The sequence below is a fragment of the Ilyonectria robusta genome (assembly GCF_021365365.1).
Source record: "Ilyonectria robusta strain PMI_751 chromosome Unknown BGZ61scaffold_24, whole genome shotgun sequence".
Lineage (NCBI taxonomy): Eukaryota > Fungi > Ascomycota > Sordariomycetes > Hypocreales > Nectriaceae > Ilyonectria > Ilyonectria robusta.
Window position 1 is genome coordinate 1 of NW_025764458.1, and position 14807 is coordinate 14807.

A 14807-nucleotide genomic window follows, 5' to 3' on the forward strand; every position below is an offset into this window, starting at 1 on the left:
TTTTCTTAATAATAAAAATAAATCTAATTTATAAAAAATTAGATTATTAATATTAATATTATATTTATTTAAATAAAAATAGCTTTATTATATAATCTAGCTAATAATATTAAAAATACTAATAATATTAAAGGCTAAAAGTTTCTTATAAAAATTAGCTATAAAAAATATAACTTTTAATTCTAGAAGTTATTATACTATATTAAATTAGTATAGATATTAGCTATTTAAAGAAAAAGAGAGAATTTAAATAACTTAGAATCTTATAGATATTAGGGATTTTAAAGTATTTTAAAAGTTAGGTTATAGAAATTATTAGTATATTTATTAAGGTTAAAATAAATTAAAAAAGTTAAATAGAATTTTAATAAAAAAGAAAAAAGCAGCTTAAACCCCAAATTTAAACTCTAGTAATTATAATATATATAAAATAAAAATACAGTAAATTTAAATATTAAATTCCCTTATTAAGAGTTTAATATTAAATATAATATTTATTATTTATTTTACTATTTAAAATTATTATGTAATTTTAATTTATTTAATAATATTAAATAAAATAAAATAAAAAAACCAATTTTTTTTAATAAGTATTTTATAAATATATATACTTTATATTAATAAATCTATCTTATCTTATCCTACTATATCTTATCTTATCACTCTTATTACCTACAGTACTCCTTGTCCCGTTATTATTCAAACCCTCCGCAACCACAATGTCATCTCCTTGGTTGTCCATTCTCCAGCCCATCGCGTTCATCTTAATCTGGACGTCGTTTGCGCATGCGGATATTGATGCCCAAAGTAGAACTGGACAGCCACACGCGACACCGACCGCAACCACATGTGACGCCATCACGATCAACTACATTACCCATTCCCTTCCACAATCTTGCCTCACGAGCACTTGGTCGAGTCCAGTGCCCTCCGTCGATGCCAATACCGAAAGACCTTTAAATGCAACCGAATTCAATACCGTACCTTCCGGGTCCTCAGACGAGCGGGCCCCTCAGACGACTGTCGCCGAACCCAACGATGAGTCGCAAGACCCAACTGGTGATGGCGCGAATAAGCCGTTTATGTCCTTCGAGGACTGGAAGGAGATGATGCTTCGAGAGACCGGTCAAAATCCACAAGATTTAGGATCTCGACACGCCAACCACCGTGGAGCGGACGACAGAACACCACCCGACATGGGACACGCAGGATTGGGCGAAGAAGATGAGATCTCCCTGAACTTTGATAGCTACCTCGACAACAACAACAACAACAACAACAACAACCATTACAAGGCTGGTGATCAAAGAGATTATGGTACTGGATCGCACCCCGACAGCGTTGGTGAAAACGGGGTACGGGACCTTGTGACCTCAGATGATGGGCGGCCGTCCATTCATCCAAGTAAGGACGCCGGCAAAACCTGCAAAGAACGGTTCTCTTACTCCTCATTTGACGCTGGAGCTACAGTTTTGAAGTCAGGTCCTGGTGCAAAGAACACCAAGGCGATCCTGGTGGAGAACAAAGACTCGTACATGTTACTGGAATGCTCTGCCCGCCAGAAGTTCGTGATTGTAGAGCTTAGCGACGACATTCTGATTGACACAATCGTCTTGGCAAACTTCGAATTCTTTTCGAGCATGATTCGCCATTTCAGGATCAGCGTGAGTGACCGCTACCCAGTTAAGACGGAGCGATGGAGGGAGCTGGGCACTTTTGAGGCGAGAAACTCGCGTGATATCCAACCATTCCTCATCGAAAACCCGCAGATTTGGGCCAAGTACGTGCAGATCGAGTTCCTTACACATTACGGGAATGAATACTACTGCCCCTTGTCGTTACTTCGTGTTCATGGCTCGGCACTGTTGGACTCGTGGAAAGACAGCGATCCTGGCCGCGATGACGAACCGCACACTGAAGCCCAAACTCAGGCTCTGTTGGACTCGTGGAGACACAGCGATCCTCGCCCAGATGACGAACCGCACACTGAAGACGAGCCTGAGGTGCCACAGGTCGGAACCCGGAGCCAGGAGACCACGTCTAACAACAAACAAGAACCCCCCAATCACCAGCAACTCGCAGACATCCCCTCACCTGTTGAAAACTCCTCGAGCTCTGCATTCATGGCTCCCTCGTATATTTTCGCACAGACCGTCGCTACTTGCGAGGCATCCCCAAACTTGCCGGAGGGAGATAAGTCTCGTCGCCGGAATGCTAACGTTGGCGACTCGGGAAGTTCGCGTGGGCGCGACGCCCCCCCAGATCCAATGGAGGGTAGAGGAACAGCCAAGATGACTGTTTCCAGGACAGAGTCCTCTGTTGTCGACGATATCCCGACAGCCCCGCCGACGACAGCTTCGCCGACAGCCCCGCGATCTATGGCATCATCTACTCCGTCTCTTGACTCACCATCTGCGAGAGGTGACGTTCCGGTGAACTCCACCGTGCTGGTGACCGGCACCAAGACAGCCTCAAGCTCAGAACCGGGCACAACCGTAGTCTCCGGTAGCAAGCCCTCGGCCCCAAGCCCGCCTAGCGCAAAGAACCGCACCAGTGGAACTGCTAGTTCGTCAACGTCGTCTCCCCCGGTTCAAGAAGGCTTCTTCAAGGCGATCACGAAGCGTCTACATCAAGTAGAATCCAACTTGACGTTGTCTCTCAAGTACGTTGAGGACCAAGCACGACACTTGCAAGAGTCATTACAAAGGACCGAACACAAGCAAATCTCAAAAGCCAACCTCTTCCTCGTGAACCTGAATCAGACAGTACTGGCTGAGCTACGCACAATTCGTGAGCAGTACGATCAGATATGGCAATCCACAGTCATAGCTTTGGAAAGCCAACGAGAACAATCGCAACGAGAAATTGTAGCTTTGAGCACAAGACTCAACCTTCTTGCAGATGAGGTCGTTTTCCAAAAGAGAATGGCCATCGTTCAAGCTGTGCTACTGCTCTCATGCCTCATCCTCGTCATATTCTCCCGCGGAGTCTCTCTCCCATATCTTGCACCCTTTACCGACCAGGGTAATGGCGCTCCTTTTGGTTCAGCGGTATCTCCACGCACTCGCGGACCATATGGGTCTGCATTTGAGACCGCCAGACATAGTGCCCCCTTGTATGATAACCAGCAAGGCGACTACATTCCTGTCACGTTGGCCTCCCAGGGTGTTCGCTCGAACCCAGCCTCGCGGCATCATACCCCACTTTCTGTTGACGAACAAACTGCTCTGCTCCAATGCGAAAGCCTCTCACCACCACCAACTCCAAGCTTGGTGGATGATCTCCCGTTACCAGACATGGCTCGCCAGCCTCATGAAACTCAGGCAACCGGTATCCGCTGCTCTTCGTCTATGCAGCAGAGCAGCGTGCGTAAACCACTGCCGGCATTGCCGGAAAATCCCTCGTCCCCATAACTGGTGACCTCTGAAGGTTGTCTAGGAGAAAAAGCTGTCGTTCTGAGCGAGAGCCTTGGAGCGAGCCGTCAGCGAAGTCGAGGGTTAGTTTCTGTGGAGATGGAACTCTTCTTATGCACGCAGGGATATTTCTAGGCGTTGGGGCATTTAAGGAGCTCATTCGGTATTGGTAGCTATGAATGGCTATCGCACACTCTGACTATTCGAGATGACAAAGCCAGATATAGCAAATTAGGCAGTGGCCTATTAACACCAGGGAGTTCCTCATCGACATCCGTACTTATGAGGATGAAATGGCTGACCAAATGGTCGAAATAGCTTCATAACAAGGCACCATGTCACTGCGCTGTCGAGCCGTAGAAATGCTGGATCGCTGTCTCGTAGTCATATTCCTCCAGGGCTGCTAGTCTTGTTCCACGATCGTATTGGGAGCGCCTGCGACGCTGCTCATCTCGGAAGTGCTGGCCAGCATTGGGCGTAAAGAGACCTGCCAGGCAGCAAGTTAGAAAAGGGAGGATGCCTTTCGCCTCGTGCGGTGCTTACCAACGTGCTCTGCATTCTCGCAGCTCCTCTTCATCTTAGACTGATTGTCGGGCTCTGGGAACGACTCTTCCTGACCGGCAAGTTCTGGCATGGGCCCATTCGACGTAAAGAACAACTACGCAAATTAGCACACAGAACCTTGCAGATAGTTGTTGGCAGGTCAGACCTTGGGCCGGTAATGAGGTGCTTCTAGCATGACGGAACTGTTCCGGAATTTCTGGACCAGACAGTCTTTGCCCTGAATTGCTGTTTGTCGTCAATACGAGTAGAGTATAATAGTAAGAAGACACTCACTGGCGTAAGAGATTTCAGCAACCTTGTCACTCTTGAAGCAGTTCCTATGTTTCACTTTAGCATCAATTCGGGCTTTAACAACTGAGGCATACCATCTTTGGTTTCCTCGAGCGTTGACAAACTGGGTTATCTAGTCAGTCATGCTTGAATTACTTAAGCAAAGAGATGTCTGCACTAACATCGATGATGTCGAGAGGCTTTGTTTTCAGTCAGCGTCGGATAGGGCATCAGAGGGAGCATGTCTTACGTCAACGAAGTTAATGAATGCGTACCCGACACTGTAGGGAAACTGTTAGGTTTTCTTAATAGTTTGGGGATTGAAATATGTCAACGTACTTGCAGTCGTTGGCAAAATCAATGCGAAGGTACATGAAGTCGTACTTGCCCCAGCTTGACTCGTCAATGATGCGCTTGAGCATTGCTTGGTCGACCTTGTTGGGAATGTTGCGGAGCATGATCTGATCGGGTCAATACACGGCAAGGATCTGATAGAAGAAACATACCGTCGTGCGAACATCGATTCCGTCTCGAATTCGGCTTATATCGACGTGATTGTGATGGCTCGCCGCGCTGTGATAGGGTGATCGTGTGATTCGAGTTGCATTCTGTCGGCGAGCGTCAACCCTAGAGTAACCCGATGTGGATCTCGATGGACTGAAGTCATTGTGGACAGTGAGGGCAGGGGAAGGGGGTGTCTGGTACACGGAGTTCATCATTGAATATGACGGAGTCATTGGGCCTATGGTTCCCATTTGGCCTGACGGGGGAAGACGATCGAGAATGTATGGCATGCTGGGGGCGGCCAATGGAGATTGAATCATGAAGGGGTACATTGAGTATGATTGCTGGGTATTGACACCGGGGACAGCACGGCCTCCAGAATCTTGCTGCTGATACGGGTCGCCTGGGGGTTTCGCCAACGAGATATCCTGCAGAGCCGTGGTGATGTCACAAGTAGACGAAGTCTTGGGGCTAGGTGGTGTTACTGTGAGATGAATACCCTGTTGAAAATTGTTAACAAATTGAACTCCTAATAAGAAAGAACACTCACATCGGCTGTCAGTCCATTGCAAGTCTTGGTGGCCGTAACTGCATCAGATGGCCTGCAATACTGCGCGATCGCCCTGAAAGAACCATCGGGGTAGTTGATTTGTCTCACCAAGGCAAAGAGCTGGCCGCAGGACTGGAGGACGTTTTGGACAATCTCAGTCAGCTGGGTAGCGTTGCCAGCGAGCCCAGGGGGCAGAGTTGCCAAAACGAGAACCTGACCAAGTTGAGTGAGCCGTTCGTTCGAAGGTTCTGATCCGTCCTATTTATAAATCGGTTAGCTCAGTCACGGTCCGGGAGGTGGCACAACAAGCCTTGGTGGTTTGACCCCAGCTGACGTAGCCAACGCTCCAGGCTTTCTTAGCCAATCGAATGGTAGATAAGGCCCAGCAGGCATCCCTGATGTCGGTGAAATGGATATAGACATGTCCATTTGCTCCCTCGAGCTCGTGGCCGTCGTGAAGATTAGCCCCGTTCTCAACAAGATTCTAAGTCGAGGTTAGAGCATCCCCGAGTGGACGGGAAGAGCTAATACAGTGAGACAGGCATCGACTTCTGAGACAGAGAGAGGAATTGACGACGAGATATCAAGGTGGTGAGAAACACCGAGTTCAGTGCTCAGGAGTGTGGCGATGGGCTGTCCGGTGTGTGGCAGAGAGAAGCTCACGGCTTGAGCGTCTGGACTAAAGGCGGAGGCAGTGGGAGACAACCTGGTATCGTGAACAGGACTGACAAAAGGGTCTTTGTCGAGATGTGAGACGGATCCACGGTAGCTGTTCACTGGGTGTCTGACGGGGGGAGTGGCAGAGGCGGACCGTGAGAAGTTTTTGAGAAGCTTGGAAGACTTGGCCGAGCCATCATCAGGAGAGAAAGCGGTTAGTCGAGTGTCTGGAGTGCCCTTGAAGGAATCCGCCCCTCCGGTTGACGACCGTGGCGAGGAAGGATTGAAGTGGTTCTCGCGTGGCTGGGCCATGGTGAGACGGCAGACTAGTGGCAAGCACCAGCTCAGTGACGAGAATGTCAACGGAGTATGGGCCACAGAGAAGAATGGCGATGAGGAGGAGATAGAGAGGTGGGAGTCAAGCCTTGATCCTCCAGGACTTAACACTTGACAGAGGCTGAGGTGGATAAATGAGAATGGGAGAATCGAGGAATGGTGCACGGGAATGAGGGTGCAAGGACGAGGAGAGGGGTCCAGGGGAATTTTGTCTTGGTCAAATAATAGGGTAGGAGGAGGAAGGCAGGTTCGACTACTTGCCTCAGGTTGGCCACGATCGGCCTCCCGTCTTAAACGGCAGGAGAAGGCCCAGGCGGGAGCAACAGCCCCGGTTCAATACCAATGAGTGTCAGGCACCTGCCAAAACAACAGGGAGGGCGCTATGCTAGGATTCGTCAGAAATGCTTCCCGGTTAAGGACGATGAAAACTTCTGTATTTTGTTCGACTCGCAGTTCAGCGCTACCTTGGGTGAGAATATTATTGGACACAAGAAGGAGTATCTTAGTATGTCGCATGCTTAGTACCCAATATGATACGATTAAATTGCTCGATGTGTCTTCTAGTGCTCAGCCCAATACGCTTCTTGGCCCTGAGTTTTTGACGATGAAGATTGGTCGAACAAGGAGGGATTCTACTTTAGACCATGCCCTTGGTGTTAGGCATGGTTGATGCATCATATTTAATTCCCACAAACAGCTGTGTAGTGATGAGGGTAGGTTGCATCTCGTCATGTAACCAACCAACTCCACAGCGTTGAGGTCCCGTATGATTCATTCCAGTACTTATTTAGGAGTGTGAGCCTAGGCTGAAGATATTGGCCTTGAAGCTAGTTGAAACTGGGGATAATGGGAAGTTTGCAAACGTTGAACTTCGCATCACCTACTCGGGTCTTCTCATGTGTGTAAAGATAAAGTTGTGATGGAATTAGTAGTCGTCGTGGTATTGGCTGGCTGTGAGCCTGGGGCAACTAGCTGCAAGTATAATAGTTGGTGGTACCTGCAAAGCACCTACCTACCTACCTACCTTATGGTACCTAAGGTAGGTACGGAGTAAGTACCTAGTCGTACCTTCCGATATTGGGAGAGCTCCATGTCGATGGGTGGACTAAGGACCTAACTTGCACACCGGAATTGTGGACCGTGCACTGCACGAGACGCTAGCGCGGCATGGTAGCTCTGTTGGCGCTTGGCACTGTGAATACCTACTACGGAGGCTTGCCAGTAGGTACCAGCTCTGACGTGATCCCTCTCCCTCGCCCTCCATCCATCCACCTCCACGAACCTCACTGTTGCTGTAAAGCGCCCTGAGATAGCCGGCATGCCGCGACGTCCACCGGCTGTGGATGACTACGCATCTGCAGTGCCTAATGTGAAGCTTGCCCTCCCCGTATCCCCCCGTGCGCTCATCTCGTCTCCAGCGGCTGACCCCGTCGTGTCTAGGTCATTCTTGCATCCACCGACTCCGACTTCGTCGACCAGTTGATCCCAGTCCTGAAAGACGCTACCCACTCAAATCGAACGGCCCTCTTGAACCAATGTCTCAGTCGGTACTATGAAGACCGCGAAGCAGATATCGAACGCATCGGACTTACGAAACATGAGGAGTTCCTCGACTCTGTCAACCGCCTCCAACATGTTCGCGAGGGCACCGTCACCCTGACTGCCGAAATCCTCAAACTCAACCAATCCATTCAGTCCAGCACCGAGAAGTTGGCCGAGCAAAAGGGCGCTCTTGTCAACACCAAGGCTGTCCGTCAGAACATTGCCGACGCAACAGACGCCCTCAAAGACTCCCTCAAGATCCTCCACGCCGTCAACAACGCCCATGATCTAGTTCGCCGCAAGAAGTACTATACGGCCCTCAAGTCTCTCGAAGATCTGCAAAATGAATACCTCGTCCCAACAATCCAGAATCGCTACGCCACCCAGCACCGGCTGGCCGACGTCATCCAGAAATCCATACCTGCCTCCCAAAAAGCCATTTCCGAAGCTGCAATGACCGACCTTAATACCTGGCTGTTCCGTATCCGTGAAACCTCCCAGTTTCTTGGAGAAGTGGCCTTCTATCACACTGAACTGAGAAGGTCACGGCAGCGAACAAGGGTGGAAGAGGACGCCTTCCTTGCCAACTTCAAGCTGAACTCGGCCATCGAACTTGTCAGTGATGAAAACGAGGAGTTTGACGTGTTGGACAATGAGGAGCTTCAGGTTGACTTCACGCCGCTCTTCGAAGCTCTCCACATACACGAGGCACTGGGCCAAACGGACAAGTTTCGTTCGGAGTATGGTGCTACCCGGAGACAGCAGAAGGATTTGCTTCTCCCCAGTTCGGTTGACCTCTTGGCAGAGGATGAGTCGTCTCTGAGTAGTTTCTTGGAGGGCATAGCTGGATTCTCCATCATTGAAAAGGCGACCATGCGACGAGTGCCCCACTTACGTTCTGCGGCCGACGTAAGGAATCCCATTTTGTCCCTTATTTCGACGTTCTCCTACTGACTTGAAGGTTGCTTCCAGGTTGAAGAGCTCTGGGAGTCGATGTGCAGTGCTGCGATAAAGCTGACATCGAAGGCGCTCAATAGTGTGACCAATGCTGAGGTTCTGCTTAAGATCAAGGGCTTCATTGCCTTGTTTATCCAAACGATGGAGGTGAGCTTTCGTAGTATCAGACATTGCTAAGGAAGCTCGGCAGTGAGAGTAATGGCTAACAAAGTCTGCAGGGCTGGGGATACACAGTCTCGATGCTTGATAATTTTCTTCTTATCCTCTTCGACAAGTATGCCGAACTCTTGAAGCGCCGATTTAGCGAAGACTTTCAGGAGGTGTGTACCTACGACCTGCATGTCACGAAGAATGCTGACATATCGATGTTGTGTAGATTGTTTCGACTGATGACTATATGCCGATGGCCATTAACTCTCCCGAAGAATATGAGAAGGTGGTGAATGTCAGCTGGTTTACGCAGGAGAAACCAGCAGACGAACTCACGTACGTCGCAAGGCACAACGATAATGAGACCTCTGACTCATGGAACAGATTCCCCTGCGTTCTTCCATTCTCTCAGATGTACCCGCTCTGCTGTATCGACATTCGAAACTTTCTCAACCAGTTTTACTTCTTCTCCGATGATCACTTCCAACACCCAAATGTTATCGACGAAACCCTGAAGAAGGTATTGTCTGGTGGCAAATCATTGTGGCGGAAGAGACTGCTGACTGTCACCTCAGTCTTTAGACGAGTTGCTCACCGAAAAGGTTTGCCAGTCCTTGGTCGAGCGCTTAAGCTCCCAATATCTGGGGCAGATAGTGCAGATTCTCATCAACCTGGAGCATTTTGAGATAGCTTGTCAAGAGCTTGAACAACTGTTGATCCGGGCGCGCTCATCAACCTCAGCAGGCGGACCTCTCAAACTGAGCGCCACTGAACACTTTAGGAACAATAAAAAAACCGCAGAGAAGCGCATCTTCGAGTTGGTCAACTCGAAGATTGATGATCTTGTGGACACGGCAGAATACGACTGGTGAGATATGTGTGCTGAATCCTTAATCAACAGAACTGACGAAGACTGCACAGGACGGCTCCGACGGTAATGAGTGAACCTAGCAACTACATGCAGACTCTAACCCGCTATTTATCCAACATTATGGGCTCAACCCTGTTGGGTCTGCCAAGGGAGATCAAGGAGTTGATCTACTTTGATGCACTGAGTCATACTGCAAGCAAGATCCTGGTGTGTATACTGCAATCTCTGAATATTACCCAACTACCTGTGCCTGGTAGAACTGTACTGACTAGACGCCAAGGCGCTACCCCTGTCACCCGACGTGAAGCATATCAACCCCAACGGAGTCTCAGCTCTGGCACATGATGTGCAATACCTCACAGAATTTGTCGACAGTCTCGAAAACGGCCAGATGCTGCGGGAGAATCTCGATGAGCTCCAACAAACGATAAACTTACTCCAATCCGACAACCATGATGAATTCTTTGACATTTCCTCACGGAATAAGAAATATGGAAGAGTTGATGCTCTCAATGGGCCGATACTGCTGGAAAAGTACTGCTGGGACTTGAACAAACCGTGGATACACCGTTGCTGACTGTTGTGGATAGATTGACACCTGTTACGCAGAGTCCCGCTAGAAGCGCGCCGCTGGCCAACTTCTCCTCACGATTTGGTATGATGAAATGAAATAGAAACGAGACAGAAAGTCATTCCGGAGCTGCCAGTGCTAGGGCAGCAAATACAACATCAGATTTCAAGGAATGTCTTCACTGTACTGTGCGATTGCAACAGGCAGATGTATGCCTGGCAAGCTATCTTAAAATAAGCATGAGTCCGTTGCGCCAAGCCCTTTCCACCATTCCCGCGTCACGTCAAGTGCCGCCCAAATTTGTACACTCAGTAGATCCGACTTATGTCTCAAGCAATTTGAGTGAGTGAGCCTACTCAAACTCCTCAGAAGCCATTGGGGCCTGGATAGATTTGTCAGTCATCAGCATGGGCGGCGAGGGACTACAGCTAAGTCAGCGAGTATATACCTGTTGGGGCTGCATTGCAGAGTAAGGATACATGCCCTCCATTTCCCCATACATGGATGGGGGAGGTTGGGTTTGGCCATAGGGAGCCGCAGGACCAGGGGCGACCTGACCGGGGTACATGTTGGGATTCTGGCGGTAGTCCTGATCAGGAGCAAGAGCATGGCCGCCCATGTAGTCTGCTGGTCCCATGGGGTGCGACGAGGAGTGGTTTGGTGGCTGAGCCATGTTGGCATGCTGGCCGGGCAGTTGAGGTTGGCCCGGGGCAGCGGGAACGGCCTGAGGAGCGGCGGCAGGCTGGGCAGTTGCCCTCTTGGCGTGCGACGAAGCCTCTTCGCGGGGGACAATGTCGATCAGGAAGTCGAACATGTCGGACTTGGCGAGAGCGGAGGCGATGTCGGAGCGCTGGAGGGTTCGGCGCTTATTCTCTTCGGCGTGGATCCAGGCGCGCATGGTCAACTCAGTGATGAAGATATCACAGCCCTTGGCGAAGAGGATGGGGGCCTCGGCCGAGATCATCTTGACTTCGGGGTCAGCCTTCATGACCTTCTTGATGCGCGCGAGGGGTAACTGGTGGATCTTGTAATCATGGGTGTCGTTCTCAAGGTGGTTGATGGTGTGCTGCCAGTAGGTGGTCAGGATGTCCTTGTACTGGCCGGTGAGGCCCTGGTGAGCCTGCATCGTCGGGTTAGTCTCTGGCGCGCATTCGGGCTGGGTTGAGCTTGCAACGTACATTGGCCCAAGGGCCGGTGTAAAGCTCAGAAGGCGCAAAGCCTTGCGATGCTAACTGTAATTCCAGCGTCAGAGTGTCGCACGGAGTCGCGAGATGTGAGGTCAACCTACGGCAGCACAAGCGCCTGCGCGTCTGAGAGTCAGCGAGATGAAGCGGCGGGCGGGTAAGAAGCTTGAGCGCGCAACTCACCATAATGTCCACCTTGGCTAGAATCATAAACCGGCCTCTGCCGGTTTTGCTGAGGGTGCGACGAAGCCGACGGGTTCTGCGGGTCCATAGCGACTGATGGGGATCTGGGTGGAAGCGTAAACAATGAGAGGTTGGCAGAATCGCGATGACGATTGGGCATCTGCACTGTTCGAGGCTCAAGCTTGTCTGGCGGGAGGGGCCACACCGCCACATGCGGCGGGTCGCTCTTCAGCTAGCAACCACACGTGGCTGGTGTTCTCACGCTTTGATGCCTTGGAGCCTTGCGCCATGGGCTGGGGTGTGCGATAGAGAACGACTTACCCCTGACACTTAGTCGCCTGGTAGTTGGAGGTATCTGTTTACTGGCCTGCCATTGACCAGCCACCGCTCGCGCGCTAAGACTGGACGAGCCCCACCAGGCCAATTTTTTTTTCCTGCCTTTTCTTTCGCCCGCCGAAGCTGGACCTTGAGAATTCTTCTTCCGTTGACAGCAGACCATGACAGACATCTCGGATGATCAGGTCGATGAGCTGCTGCGCAAGGCGGAGCAGCGTCTGAGAAACGATGCTGCATCCGCCGTCACGGTCCCGACTGCCGCGGTCGCTGGGGTGAAGCTCGACACTTCGACAGCCGTCCAGCCGCAGCCCAGTAACAGCGACAGCAGCAGCAAGACGGACCTGTCTGTTCGAGCGCCCTCTCAACCACGAACGGGACTTGCTGGCCAAGCAAAGGTAAGAACGTAACCCCCCTTGGACTACCCCGTCTTTCTTTCAACTTTGTCGCCTCTGGCCCCCTTGCTGGCTGATGAGAACTGAGCCCTCGTGGCACCTTTGACATGGGACAAGCATCCGTTTTGGATCATAGGACCATGGCCTCATGATTTCCTTACATCATAGTTACTCTGACTTTCCGCATTGCGAAACCAACAATTGCCGCCTCCAACTGGCTCGAGAACATTTGGCTAACACGTCAAATTAGGCCACCGCAGGATCCCAGTGGTTCGACCTCCCCAAGACGGAACTCACGCCTGAGTTCAAGCGAGACTGGCAGCTCCTACGCATGCGAGGCATCTTGGATCCCAAGCACCAGAAGAAGGCCCTCCGAGCGAGTGCACCCGAGTATTCTCATGTTGGCGAGATCATCGCCGGCCCGACTGAGTTTTATAGCGCCCGATTGACTCGAAAGGAAAGGAAGGGTACCCTGCTGGAAGAGGTGATGAGTTCCCACGACGGAACCAAGTTCTCGACCAAGTACGCGGGTATTCAGAAGCAGAAGACCAGCGGAAAGAAGGGTTTCTATCAGAAGGTAGTGGCCCAGCGCCGCAAAAGACACTGAATTGTACAAACCCATAAAGACGTAGCCTAATCCTGGTTGAATTCAAAGTGAAGTGAATGTGTAGCATTCTAAACACATTTCCTTGGTCGTACGGAGTATTGGAGGTGACAAAGATGTTCTCCGTGATGACTTCGAACTAATGAGGGTGGAACCAGATTGGGCAGTTCCTCCAACCCCAGCTCTATGGCAAAACCAAAATTCATTTCAATTAGAGACGAGGCTATGGTCATCTTCGTTCTGTCGTCTAATGTTTAATTGAGGTGAGGCACGTAGCGAATATTACGACATTCCGATTGTGATAGTGGTCGCCAGGTAGTTGAAGGTACCAAGTTGGTGGTGTGCCATAAGTCCGTGTTAGAGTACCCAAGTGGTCCGTGCACCGATGTTCAGTTTTCTGGTGGTAGACTTGGGAGCAATTTTGAACCTCATCATTGTCAATGTGAAGGCACATGCAGGATGCTGCGCCCAACTTTTCGGTCCCTGGTGCGCCTTCCGGTATGTCTTGAAGACCCCGGACGCCGATTGAATTCTCGAGCTTACTCTAATAACTAGGCCGAGGCGCAATGGATTGCCCGCCGACCTCAGAGCACTTTGTACGTTTGCCCAATTAGTCGTCCCATCAGCTCGCCTACCTCCTCACCCCTTGGAATCGTGCTCGCTGACTAGTCTTAGGGCATCGCCTGCCGACTTAGTCCCTAATAAAGTTGAGGCCACCGACTCCAAGGCCAACGGCAAGGAGACGATGCGCTACCCTAGGTCGATCGAGGCGCTGCACTTGAAGCCGCTGAAGCGAGAGGCCCAGTATGGGATTCCGTCGTGTGACCTGCAGCTTCGCTCCTATAGCATCCAACCACTCGAGTTCTTTTCCGACTTTGCTCTGCGAGCTGCCTATTACCTCGGTTTGCCCGCTTACGGTCCCGTTCCGCTACCCCGAATCACCGAGCGGTGGACGGTCCCCAAGAGTCACTTCATCTTCAAGAAGGCACAGGAGAACTTCGAGCGAAAAACCCTGCGCCGCCTGATTCAGATCCGCGACGGAGACCCTGAGACGGTACAGCTGTGGCTTGCGTATCTGCGCAAGCACCAATACTACGGCGTGGGTATGAAGGCCAACGTATGGGAGTTCAGCAAACTCGGCGTTGGCAAGGAGATGGACGCGCTCTCGGAGGAACAGCAAGGCCAGATTGAGTCGAAGTGGGCGCACCTCGGCCAGACCAAGACGGTTGGCACCGTCGAGAAGGTGGAGGAGCTACTCAACACGCGACGATTCCGAGAGGCTGCTGGCCTGAGGGAGCCGCCTACGACCAACGTGTAGGAGGCGCAAAGCAGGAGGCCACATAAGGAACACCCTTTTCCAAGAAGAAATGACTTGCTACCCGGGATGAATGGCCATGTTGCCGGTGGGGGAGAATAGTATATCTATCATTTTGTGTACAATAGGCTGTCGGGGAGGACTTGAGCTTTTGTAAAATCAACCTCAGGGGATAAACGAAAGGCGCCTGTTACGATGAGTTTCTGCTTTCTGTATGCCTACTCTATATGTCTCTTAAGAATGCTAATCCTCATGGTCAGCTGATACGTAGCTTGTCACCGGTTCATCATCCCCAATTCCGCGTGGGCCAAGGACAGAATTCGCGACCCCCGTTATATGCATGCATATGACCTGGAGCCGACTTTGTCCTCAACGCCCCATTGCCAGGTGCAAGCTCCAGCAGCTCTC

General features: G+C 50.7%; 6 protein-coding genes across 6 annotated transcripts; 4 read left to right on the forward strand and 2 right to left on the reverse strand.

The window, feature by feature from the left end:
* Positions 1–714: 714 nt before the first annotated feature.
* Positions 715–3413, forward strand: BGZ61DRAFT_428983 (UNC-like C-terminal-domain-containing protein; the record flags this gene model as incomplete). Its single annotated transcript, XM_046243766.1, has 2 exons — positions 715–2012; positions 2151–3413. The coding sequence occupies exons 1-2, from the start codon at positions 720–722 to the stop codon at positions 3411–3413; spliced, it is 2556 nt and encodes an 851-aa protein (XP_046098511.1). The 5' UTR covers positions 715–719.
* A 169-nt stretch (positions 3414–3582) lies between these two features.
* On the reverse strand, positions 3583–6270 carry BGZ61DRAFT_557101 (RNA recognition motif 2-domain-containing protein; the record flags this gene model as incomplete). The annotated part of the gene is made up of 12 exons (XM_046255675.1): positions 3583–3900; positions 3957–4071; positions 4123–4202; positions 4251–4294; positions 4343–4371; positions 4430–4447; positions 4498–4528; positions 4587–4708; positions 4754–5251; positions 5302–5559; positions 5636–5785; positions 5833–6270. 12 exons carry the CDS (start codon positions 6268–6270, stop codon positions 3752–3754), a joined length of 1932 nt encoding a protein of 643 aa, XP_046098512.1. The 3' UTR covers positions 3583–3751.
* Positions 6271–7512: 1242 nt separating this feature from the next.
* On the forward strand, positions 7513–10555 carry BGZ61DRAFT_459926 (exocyst complex subunit Sec15-like-domain-containing protein). Its single transcript, XM_046246972.1, has 10 exons — positions 7513–7663; positions 7735–8745; positions 8809–8940; positions 9012–9113; positions 9170–9279; positions 9328–9463; positions 9519–9811; positions 9865–10021; positions 10095–10348; positions 10405–10555. The coding sequence occupies exons 1-10, from the start codon at positions 7613–7615 to the stop codon at positions 10481–10483; spliced, it is 2325 nt and encodes a 774-aa protein (XP_046098513.1). The 5' UTR covers positions 7513–7612; the 3' UTR covers positions 10484–10555.
* BGZ61DRAFT_459930 (histone-fold-containing protein) lies at positions 10556–11927 on the reverse strand. Its single transcript, XM_046246973.1, has 4 exons — positions 11753–11927; positions 11674–11687; positions 11564–11617; positions 10556–11505 (listed from the first exon to the last, which is right to left on the reverse strand). Exons 1-4 carry the CDS (start codon positions 11910–11912, stop codon positions 10819–10821), a joined length of 915 nt encoding a protein of 304 aa, XP_046098514.1. The 5' UTR covers positions 11913–11927; the 3' UTR covers positions 10556–10818.
* A 282-nt stretch (positions 11928–12209) lies between these two features.
* BGZ61DRAFT_459933 (Fcf2 pre-rRNA processing-domain-containing protein) lies at positions 12210–13399 on the forward strand. The gene is made up of 2 exons (XM_046246974.1): positions 12210–12483; positions 12731–13399. Exons 1-2 carry the CDS (start codon positions 12250–12252, stop codon positions 13085–13087), a joined length of 591 nt encoding a protein of 196 aa, XP_046098515.1. The 5' UTR covers positions 12210–12249; the 3' UTR covers positions 13088–13399.
* A 34-nt stretch (positions 13400–13433) lies between these two features.
* BGZ61DRAFT_459936 (37S ribosomal protein S10, mitochondrial) lies at positions 13434–14712 on the forward strand. Its single transcript, XM_046246975.1, has 3 exons — positions 13434–13582; positions 13640–13680; positions 13760–14712. Exons 1-3 carry the CDS (start codon positions 13544–13546, stop codon positions 14400–14402), a joined length of 723 nt encoding a protein of 240 aa, XP_046098516.1. The 5' UTR covers positions 13434–13543; the 3' UTR covers positions 14403–14712.
* Positions 14713–14807: the final 95 nt, after the last annotated feature.